The sequence below is a fragment of the Scomber scombrus genome, chromosome 21, assembly GCF_963691925.1.
Source record: "Scomber scombrus chromosome 21, fScoSco1.1, whole genome shotgun sequence".
Lineage (NCBI taxonomy): Eukaryota > Metazoa > Chordata > Actinopteri > Scombriformes > Scombridae > Scomber > Scomber scombrus.
In genome coordinates, this window is record NC_084990.1 from 2,330,925 (window position 1) to 2,342,748 (window position 11,824).

Here is an 11,824-nt window from a genome sequence, read left to right on the forward strand (position 1 = left end):
AAGCTTGTGTCCTGCTGCTGTTGTGGTTGTCATGTTCTTCTCCTCCTTCTTCTCACTCATTTTGTTCGTAGTCATTTCCATTCCTGGGTTTGTAAACATGTTGTCAATCAGCGAGCCATCTTGCGCCCCCGTTCTTGCAGGATCTAGGGGTATTTCTTTGGTGACATTCCGTAGCACTCAACAGGTGTCTCCAACATATTTTAATACTGTTAGGGACCGCTGCCTTAGGTAGCTAGCGTATCACAGCCCTGTCGGAATCTGTTCCCCCAGGTCAGCTGTCTGAAAAGACATAAATAAAGTATAATGATGTCACAGTGATGAGATCAACTTTATTGATCCTACACAGGGAATCTGAAGTATGAATGAAGCAACATAATTATTAGCATAATGAAGCAGTAAAACACACATGTGAGTGTATTAAGAAAAAATATCATAACTAAATGATGAAATGAATAGATGCAATAAATAATAATAATAAATAACATTACACTTTCTCACAATTGCTCTTGAGGGCTTGAAATATCAATACATTGTCAGTAATAGTTTGTGAGCCAACTAATTGATCAGCTGATCATTTCAGTGTTAAAAATGTTTTAACAAGATCAATTTCAAGCCAATATTCAATTAAAGTAATGAACATGTAATAATATGAATTGTCCTGTGTAACAGAATCACAGAGATTCATACAAGTTCAGTTCTGATTTGTAATTTTTAAGTGATAATGTGTGTGGAGTGTGATGTGTGTGTAAATGGTGAGTGTGGTTTAAATGCTCACATATAAATGACCCGCTTCATACACTGGCTTTGATATATTTATATATCATTATTTTATATATTGTTTTATATGGGTGAGTGAAAAAGCAAGACATTGAAATTAAATGATCCTTTTAAACAATCCTTATAAAAAACAAATGCTGCTCAATACTTTATTGTCATTTCTACATAATCGATAGGAATTTGGTTTGATGAGCTCACACAGAACAAGAACCCCACTCATATATAACTCTCCTTTCCATAAAAATCTAATAATATAAAATAATGCAACATGCACAGTTGTACTATAAACATTTTTATTGTATTATAAACATATAACTAAATAATAAAATAGAGATACAGTGTGTATAAAAAAGGAAAGGTCCTTACATGTTGAGAAAGTACAGAAATGTGTGCAGAGGAGAAGCAGTGGAGTAGACTGACTTGAATAACAATAATTACATATGAATATATCTACAGTATTAGGCAATCTAAATGTGCCATAATGAGCTTGAATCTTTAAGCATGTGTATATAGCATGTCATATAGGCAGGTGCAGGCAATAGGCCAACACAGCAGGAAGACAGCCAGGTCTGCAGGCTTCTGTAGGCTTTGAAATAGGTCATGTTCACATCAGGGACGTCTGCATAATTTTTCTGACTTCTCTGCTGCTGAAGTGGTTCAGGCCAGTGGCCCGTGGCTGTGGAGGAGAGCGCTGTGTGGGGGAAGGGACCATATCATCATCAGAGATGCTGAGACACAAACACACGAGCCGACTGAAGACTTTTCATCTAAAGTGATTTCTTTATCACACTGATTGGAGCAAAGTGATTAACAGGCTGCGGATTGTAAGTATAAACATGTTAGAGCTCTTACCTCAGGTGTTTAGTCACATATTGTGTCACTGGGTGAATATGACAAAGATGTGAGCCAATATAATTCAAATTATACTGAGCTGTCATGCAGAACAAGCTTATGAATTCACAGCTCTTAAGACTGTACTTATATTTGCTAGTTTAGGTTCATGTCACCTGTGGTTTTTGGGGTTGTAGACAGTATTGTTAACCAGTGGCCCCTTCAAACCCATGTATGCATTTATGTCTAAATGCTGCCAGGTGTTCTCTGAAATGCTATCGATCACTTCCGATATCTGAACACATTACGTTTCATTTCCTCTCTTCTATCCCATATACAATGTGAATCCATCAGTGTCTAGCATGTTCATAGATCATTTAGAAAATCAAAATAAAATGATTTTTATCCCACCTCCTTCCAAAAATAATAAATATATGACATAAAACTTGTATGGATGGTCTGTCAGTACTTTAAAAAAACAAACACATACACAATATTCTTTTTCAAATTTCATATTGTCAAATGTTCTTAAATCAGTACATTTTCTTGAATTGTATCTTAAACTTAAAGAGTATTGAATTGAATGACAGTCACAAACATAAATAAAATGTCCTACCATCATCATCATCATCCAATCTCCAAACAACCACTTCTGCAAAGGCTGTTTTTATCCCATACATAGCTAACAGAGCTTTTATTTCATCAAGCTTCAGTTTTATTACATGTGACTTGATGAACTATCTATTGAATCCACCTTATCTATAAATTGTATTGCTTTTTTTCTGTAGTACAACATTTGTATACCAGTGCCTCATAATTCAACATGCACTTTTTTTTTTGGTTCAGAGATACGCAACATGTTACTTTTGGTTACTTCTGTATTGTAAGCTATGTGAAGTTTCCATTATTAATCTATATTATTACACCCAAAATATGTCTTGGGCGTGCTTTCAATAATAACTCATTCTGTATATATTCATAACATTTTGATACTACCAATAAAAAAAAAGCATACATTTGGTTTAGTTTAATTATTAATGTATTAGTTATCCACATCAATGCACCTACATGTCTAACTAAGTATTTCTATATAAGATGAAATATTTATGACTAAACAATCAGCCATAAAAGTGATCATTTAGGAAAAAAAACTAATTATTTATGAAGAGTTCAACAGTCAAAAACTTAACTCATCTACTTTAAGTCTGTGTGGGTGCGGATGGATCATATTTTGATGATTTCGCTGCCAAAAAATTGGTTGATTTCAAACATTGTCTAATCCTTACTAGTGTGATGATAACCCTGATCACTTGAAACTGGGAAAAAGAGCTCAGACAAAACATGAAAAACCAAATCGTTCTAACTTTGGCAGAAAAATCATCTGTAGAATCCCATCACGAACACAAATACTATACAATATAAGAGTCTATAAAATATCCAATATGTGTATTCTTTTAAATTGTATAATATAATTAGTCCAAAAAAGAAGAAAAAAATTGCTCAACAAAACAAGAGCAATGACTGATGCGGTGTATGACAGTAAATCTTTATTTTAGTACAGACAACACACAGTGCTCATATTGGTACTCCCTTTGTCTTACAAGGTGTCTCTTTGTTTATTACACTGTTGAAAAATCCACAAAAGAAGTGGGAAATAAAAAATATGCCACATCAAAATGTTTTTTTATGTTTGGACAGCATCTCTCAGTAGATCCCTGCCTCCAGCCTGTGAAGACCTTCAGGAAACCCTGAAGCATTAAAGCTGTCGCAACACTGGGACACCACACACATCACATGAACACAGTCATCAATGTTGGGTTAGTGTCGTTTGATGATTCCACCTACGCCTCCATCAAACTGGGAAATGTTTACATATAAGTGAACATCTGTGTTAAACCTACAATATATAACAGAGTGATATATCTCATCCCTCTTTAAATTAACACTAGTTCCCATAAGCGGGCCTCATATAATGGCTTAAATGTAGAATAAAATGTGTTTAACTGAGTGAGATTGGAAAGGTTGATGCGCTTTCACTTGTTCAAAATGTGCCACTAAATGATCATGAACCAGAGGTGTTTCACAAAGAAGGCTCAGAAAAGCAGGTTTTAATGTGAAAAGCTTGTCTTGAGTAAGCCAAACTTAACTGAACCAGCAGTAAACCTGACTAAATAATAACAAAACAAATAAATAAGGCTCAGTGACTAGCTTTTTCCAGAACTGCATCTCTAGAATCATATTTGTGTTATTTCTCAGTGCAGTATGAGACATTCTGAGCATGGGAAACTTTTTTTTTTAAGCAAAATTATATTGTAGAGAAATTAAGACCATGCAACCGTGGCACACACAACAATATCTTAAACACAGTAAAAGTTTTTGTTGGGTCAATATTCAATTCTTCCTCTTGGGATAATCATTTCTTTACAAGATTTATTTTATGATATGATACACAGTGTTGATCAGCAAATACAATTGGCTCAGTTTTCCAGTAGGCATCACGTGAGCTACATCTATGACAACCTAGCCATCTGTAAGGGTGAAAGCAGTGGAAAAAGTAAGTAGACTTTGATTTTAGTTAAAGGTGCAGTGTGTAGGATTTAGTGAAATCTAGTGGTGAGGTTGCATGCTACAACCAGCTGAATACCCCTCCCACTCCCCTTGCCCTTCTAAGCATGTAGGACAACCTACGGTGGCCAAAAAATTTGTAAAGAAAAAAGAAAGCAAAAGTCTCTCTACAGCGGTTTTTGGTTTGTCTGCTTTGGGCTACTGTACAAACATGGCAGTACGACATGGCAGCCCTTAGTTGAAAGGGACCCGTTCTCTATATAGATATAAAGGTGTAATTTTAAGGGGATTATACACTGATTAAAGCATATTTCTGAATATTATACACTATTTCTGCCGAGTCCCTTCAACTAAATGCCACTAAATTCTACACACTGCACCTTTAAGATTAAGTCTGATTAAAGAACTGTTCATTGATGACTTTAAAGGAATAATTCAACATTTTAGGAAACTAGCTGGTTCACTTTAACCTCCACCCACCCCATCTTCCCCTCTGTACTTGCTAGCCATTTCCCCCTGCTTCCATTCTTTATGCTAAGCTATGCTAATAACCATCTGATTTATGAAACAGAAAAATGAGCCTGATTTTCTGTAATATGCTTGGCTTAACAAGTTGTCTGCTTTCTGAAACACCTCCTGGTGAAAAACAGATGGAAGTTTCAGGAACGACTTGAAAGGGTTGCTGATGATCTTCTAAAAACCTGAGTTCAAGTTTGTATGATGCTACAAACTCGGTGATCTCGCAAAGCTCGTTGAGAGAGTCGTGTGTAGTTTCTCATCACAGTGAAAACTGGCACATCGATTTGGCACTATACAAAGTCTTTGCTTTATAGCACACTGCGCTTTTTTTTTAATCATCTCATCAAGTGAGGGTTACTATAGTACTAGTGCAATACTTGTCAGACAAGAGTCTATATGACTCTATTTGGCAGCATACATAAAGTGTCCCTTTAGAAAATTGTTATAGTTTTCATAAATTAATCTTTATCAAGATATTCATAACTTTAAAATTCTGGATTCATAATAATAAATACATAGAACACAAACACACCACATCTGTATGTATCTACTCATGCACTGTTGCACAGATAAAAAACACACATGCTTGCAAGTGTTATCACGTGTGTAACCACTCATATTACAAATGATATTGTGTCTAGCAATGTCATTAGAAACATAATAACAAACAAATACAGATCTTTTTAAAACAGAACGGTCCAAGTATTTAAAGGTGCAATCAGTTAGTATTTGCATAATATAATCAGGGAATGTTTGCAGGTGTTGCTCTTTCCTCCTTGATGGCTGCTGAGAATTCAAGCTCTTTAAGCAGGCAGGCGTAGTTCTATGAATTGATGGGAATGCTCTACACTCCCAGGCCCCTTCAACTAATCACTGTGCATTTGGTTTAGTTTCTCTAAATCCTAATTGAAGTAGCGGTCTTCATAGATTAACTTAGTTCCTTTTAACTAATTGAGCTCTATAGGGTTCCCATTGTATTGTCTCTGTCTCTGAGTATCAATATGTCTGATACACTAATGAATCCAAGCAGACTTTCTATCAGTTCTATTCTAATAACGTGGTTCTCTTTGTATCTTGGTTATATGGGTTGACCCCATTTAAGATCAGGGCCATCTTCTCGGGGCTATTCGTAATGGGTCTGATTATCCTCTGGTCCCTTTTTAACCTACAGGTACATAAGGTCCTGTACTCCAGAACCCAAGTGGACAAGCATACGATTCTCCAAATGCTACATTAATGAACGTTGTAGGTGTTTGAGATCTTTAAAGAGTATACATTTATTTTGGTTATCTTATCTCTGGTGCACGACGACTCTGATTTGGAAAAACTGGTAATTAGCTTGAAATTTTTAAGTCAACACCTGAAGTAAATTATGTTTATCAATCACAGTGCCTTGGTGAAAGGCAGTAGAAGTAATAAAGAATGGCCTTAACCGTTCCTCTCAGTTTCTTGTAACTTAGATGTGCAGTTTAGGGACATTTTATACCAGTCTGTCAGGAACTGGATACAAAGTTTTGTATGCATGAAGACCTTTAGGCTGGAGTATTCCTTGTACCTGACCTGCATGTCTTTGGACTTTAGGAGGAATCTTGAGAAACTGATGCAAACATGGGGAGAACAATACGAAAAAGCCCTGAATGGAATTGGTGGGGTTCAAACTCAGGGTCTTCACTGATTTCAACTTTAAACTGCATGGAGCAGAAAATGAATTCCACTTAAATTAAAAAGTCTGGTGTTTAAAAATGTATAAATAATCTTTTTGTGTCACCCAAAAAGTTAAGATAACTTTGTCATGAAGGGTTGTGGAAGATCATCAGGACATTGAGCCTCACAGAAAACTAACTGTGGTTTAAGAGCCAATCTGAAGGCAGTGAGACCTAAACATGTATGGAGTAAAATCATTGCAGGGTGGTCTCACAGCTACAAGCGCAAGAAACTATACGGTGGTTTCATTCTTCCAAGGTCCAGTCCGTATGTTTCCTATGGCGTCTGACCCAAACAGGCCGTCTTCCTGCAGGCTCCTGTTTCTGCCGATGGTGCCTCGCCTGCTGATGGTGCCGTGCTGCCGAGGCAGAGTATTTCTTGGGAAACCTTTATGCTCCATCTCTACGCAGAGACTGTCCTTGTCTTTGTCTGTTGTCTTTGACATGCAGCTGTATGTGTCTGGGTCTTGCTGATATTGCAAAGTGAACTGATCGGGTTTTTCAGAGCAGCTAGCTGTGGAAGAGTGATCAGCTGAACTGTAAATGTGCCACTGGCAGGTGTGGACCCCATGAGAAGGCAGAAGGAGGCTGTGGCAGGAAGTGATGCTGTCATGCATGTTGTGTGCATGACTGTGGCAGGAAGTCATTGAGTCTTGTACGCTGTGGCACGAGGTCTGGCGTTGCAAAGTGTGGCAGGAAGCTAGCTGCTTATCCAAGTGAGGGCTGGGGCAGGGCAGCTGGAGGTCTGGGTGTGGGCTGCTGCAAACCAGGGGTGAGCCTTCGAGGTGGTGTGCAGTGTGTGGGCTGTCCAAGTGGGAGCTGTGAACACTCCCGTCCATGCTGGTGGAGGCCATGTGAGAGCGGTAGTCCTGGAGGCGTGGGCGTGGGCGGTTGAAAGAGCGAGACTTAGTTCTGTCCGTAAGGCAGCTCTGTAGTGGCAGAGCGGGACGAGGGAGCTCATCAGGAAGCGACTGTGGACGTGGCGAGGGCACCCGCTCAGCGAGAGGTGAGATGGGGGTTGCCACGACAGGACTCATCACAGCCACGCAGCATGGACCTGTGTGATTGGGCGTGAGGGTCTGAGGTTGTGCAATTTTGTGGCAAGAACTCTGCACAAAGTGAGGAGAAAGCAGTGGCTGCTTGCCAGAGCACGGGGAGTTCAGGTGGCATTGCGGCTGATGGAGCTCCTGCCTCTGGCGTTGTCCGTTCCCATTGCCATCCTTCGTCTTGGATTTGGATGGGCAACAAGCCCACCAACGGTGCCATACATCGTCACGTTTGGCACAGTGCTGGATGAGAAGAAAAAGTCCCAATGTGACACAAAACGCCCCGTACAGGCAGCTGAATATCATATCCAGAAAATGTCCCAGGGATACTGCCAGTGCTCCTAATGCCCAGGTAGCCAGGAACAGAAACAGGGTGAAGGCTGTAGCCCTGAGCTGAGATTTAAATGAGTGCTCGTTGGCCAGCACTGATACACCAGGAGCAAACGACGGACAATCAGCAGCAAGCCCGGAAGCTGCCCCGGTGTCAGTGAGGCACTGATGGTTTGACTCACTGGATGATAACTGCTGCTGCTCCTCGCTCATTACCCGCAGCTCATACTTCCTCTGAGGGTGGCGTTTGAGCTGGATGTAGGTGCACAAGAAGTACACGGACATGACTAAGACCAGAAGACTCATGGGGGCATAGAAACCTCCCAGGCTTGGTTCCCATGCCATCCAGCAACTGAAAAAGACAAACAGAGACATTTAAACATTTATTTTAGTTCTTTAACAATGACTTAAAATATGATTTCTCAGAAATAATGAATACTTACTATAAAGCATCATCTCTGCTCCCATAGTTATCCAAGCCAAACGCTGCTGTAACCCCAACAATGATCAGAGGGATTCCGTCACTTACAAGATAAAATCTGCAAGACAAAGTGAAAACAAGTGACAATTATTAAGTGCAGATGTTTGTTTAAGGGATTTTGGAGGGTAACAGAGGAAAATCCAGCTGAATAAAATGGTCTCATCAAAGTAAAAAGATCTCTACAATTTGGGTTTATAAACTGAAACAACCTCTTGATTTGGATTGCAACAGTTTATCCTTTTGCCCTGCGGTTCAGTACAGTGTCTCTGTGACCACACTTATAGTGCCGCCCATAAGTACAGCATGTGTCCTTTCATGTGTGGGCGTACTGGACATCTCTTTATACCAGAGGGTCACAGTAGGTGAGGTGTGGGCTGGTTTTGATCCAAGTAAGTCAAATACACTTTGATGCAATAATTTGCCAGTTTATCAAGAAGTTTGTAAAACTAGAGGCAAACCTGGCAGAACGAGCCCACGGTCTTGATTTTAACCCCAAAGATTCCACTAAATTCACAGGAAATAAAGATCCACATCCTTAAAGTAAGTCTGCACTTTTAATAATGAAAATGAGTTTGCAGATCGGTGCAACATTTGGCACACAAAGGAGAGATGGTACAATTCTTTTTGTGCAGAATCACAGGGTTGATATGTTATCTATGGAAAAATCTTACACTGTGTCTCCTTTAATCTGTTACAGGAAGAAGTTGATTTAATCAAATCCATGATCCCATCCCAGTCATCTTCAATGTATTCTACACCCAGAACTGTCTCCCATTTGTGAGAGAAAGTACTTATATCGGACATGTCGGATTAAATTAATAGTGAGTAAAGGGATGAGATAAAGCGCTTTGCATTTTTTTTTGGTCAAGAATTAAATACTCAGCAGCATTAAATGGAGGACTGTCTGGGGATTGGACTACTAGCAAATTTATGAAATGCCTTATAAAAATGTTGTTAAAGGGATCTGTTCAAGGAAAATGCACCAAATCTAATAACAGTGTGACAATAAGACTCTGTGATGCTTTGCACAGTCACACCATCCAGACATAAAGTTTGTTGGTCCACCACTTTGATCCAGACTGAAACTTTTTAACAATTATTGGATGGATTGCCATGAAATCCAGTACACATGTCCATGGTACCCAGACCATGAATCCTAATGATCCCATTTCCCCAGATCACTGTACTTATAGAGCTCTTTTCTAGTCTTTTTGACCACTCAAAGCCCTTTTACACTACATTCACCAATTCACACACATTCATACACTGATGACAGCAGCTACCACACAGTGTGCCAACCTGCTCATCAGGAGGAGAAAAACATTCACGTCATACACTGTCGGCACATCCATAGGGAGCAATTTAGGGTTAAGAGCTGGGATTTGAACCAATTAGTGGACAACCCGCTCTACCTCCTGATTTACAGCCGCCTGCATTGAATTTAGTGAAACATCATTAAATTTAAAGCAGACAATGTTTCTGCAAGGTAAGGTAACCACACCTTTACTCCAGCCCTGTGCTTCACACACAGACACAATGATGTTTGATATCAATCTTCTTATCTCATTCTCAGAAAGAAAGAAAATAAGCATTCCCAAATGTTCAACTATTAAAGCTCTTTGTAATAAAGATCAGGGTTTTTTTTAAAATCTGGAACACTTTTCATTAAGCCCATGTCTATAATTCATTATGAACATAATTATAATGTGTCACAATCTGCTTGCAGCACAGTATAATTATAGTTATAAGCACTCATAATGCTTTATAACAATAATCATAACACATTATAAATCATTTTGCAAGGATTGTAGTGTATTATAATTCTTGGAATTGTAATACATTAAACTCATGTATAATGCATCACTTTTATGATGCATTATAATGTGATTATAAGTTTCTTTAAATGTTCATTGGGTGAGACAAACATCATTAAATCTATGTGTAGGGAAGGTGGGTTCTAACACTGGGTCTTGAACTTGTCTTGTCTCCCCGACCACAGACCGCTACATTAACCAGTCAACCAAAGAAGTGAGCCACTGGCCCAGGGGAGGCACATCTAGTGATCCGTGGGGATTCATCTCTAGAGGACACGGACCTGCACTGTGACACTGTGCAAGAATAACACACAAAACACTACAAAATTAATTATACGTTTGTAGAGCGCCTTGGTAGCTGAGTGGTTACTGCACATGCCCCATACTCACAGCGTCCCCGGTTCAATTCCAGGCAAGGGACCTTTGCTGCAGGTCATTCCCCTCTTTCTCTCCCTGTTTCCTGTCAGCCTCTCTGACACGTAGCTACTCTCAAATAAAGGCAAAAATAAATGACAAAACTTTTTATATACTTGTTTGTATGTTTCATGTTTAACAGGTCATAACAGAAATTGAGTTCTCTAATTTGATGATGATGAACAACTGAATGATGGACATTTGCATTTCATTAATGTAATGTTGCCCTAAAAAACTCACTCTAAACACTAAATTGACTTAAATTATAGATAATGCTACTTTACCTTTAGCTGTACTATTAAGATCACACTCAGTAGGTCTAAGCCTTAGAAAGTGTTTGTGTCTATACAGAAAAGCGCTGGTACTGGGAAAATGAAAAAGTTGTGTCAAAGTTATCAAATTTAGCTTGAAGATAAGAAAAACTGTGAGCTTTGCTAGAATGTTGGGCAGTAAATCAAAGACTGCTGTACGCAGTGGGAGGTGGTTCACAGGGACAAGAGGTGCCAACCGCAGTCAATAAATGATGCGAAATTCTCTTTTATGTGATAAAGTAACTCAGTCGTAAAATGTGTTTCATTTCGAATTCTCGCCAGTTATTTGATTTTGATGGATCGCCTTCACGGCTCCTCACGCTGTGCTGACAGCGAGGTGAGGAAGGATCACATAGCATAGAGTATTGTTGTTATTGACTTTCTGCAAGTCTGCAAGGGCACTCAATGATGAACTGAAGAACAAACACATAACACACCTGCTCATAATCAGCTGAAAATCTTGTAAAAGAGGTCCGAGGGCATCATCGACACTGCTGTAATCGTTACTACGCAACACATCAAACCCTGATGATGTTTTTGAAAAGCGGGGATGCTGACAGAACCTAGTGAAGCAGTCATGATTAATTCACACGTTGCTGATTAGTGAATTCATCCAAACATTGCTCGGCCCCGTCGTGCACATAAACACACACACACACACACACACTAGAATTCTGCAGTCTGAGTCTGAGCTTACCTGAGGATGGTTGGTTTGGAGCGAGTCTGGGCCGGCCTGTTCCTGTTGTGAGCACGAAGCGGGTCTTTGGACACATCTTTACAGATGTTTCTAGCGGTAAACATCAGCCACAGCATGGTAGACAAAGAGGCATAGTGGAGCACGATCCCAACCTAATAGATGAAGATATAAACAGAGATTCACTTGAGCAGTCCATTGTTTAAATTAGCTTGCATGTGTGTGTGTGTGTGTGTGTGTGTGTGTGTGTGTGTGTGTGTGTGTGTGTGTGTGTGTGTGTGTGTGTGTGTGTGTGTGTGTGTGTGTGTGTGTGTGTGTGTTTGACATATCTGGGTAATC

General features: G+C 39.4%; 1 protein-coding gene across 1 annotated transcript; it reads right to left on the reverse strand.

Annotated features, from left to right (window-relative positions):
* Positions 1 to 6,628: 6,628 nt before the first annotated feature.
* adgra1a (adhesion G protein-coupled receptor A1a) lies at positions 6,629 to 11,619 on the reverse strand. The gene is made up of 3 exons (XM_062442972.1): positions 11,489 to 11,619; positions 8,215 to 8,310; positions 6,629 to 8,123 (listed from the first exon to the last, which is right to left on the reverse strand). Exons 1-3 carry the CDS (start codon positions 11,602 to 11,604, stop codon positions 6,629 to 6,631), a joined length of 1,707 nt encoding a protein of 568 aa, XP_062298956.1. The 5' UTR covers positions 11,605 to 11,619.
* Between the last annotated feature and the right edge of the window lie 205 nt (positions 11,620 to 11,824).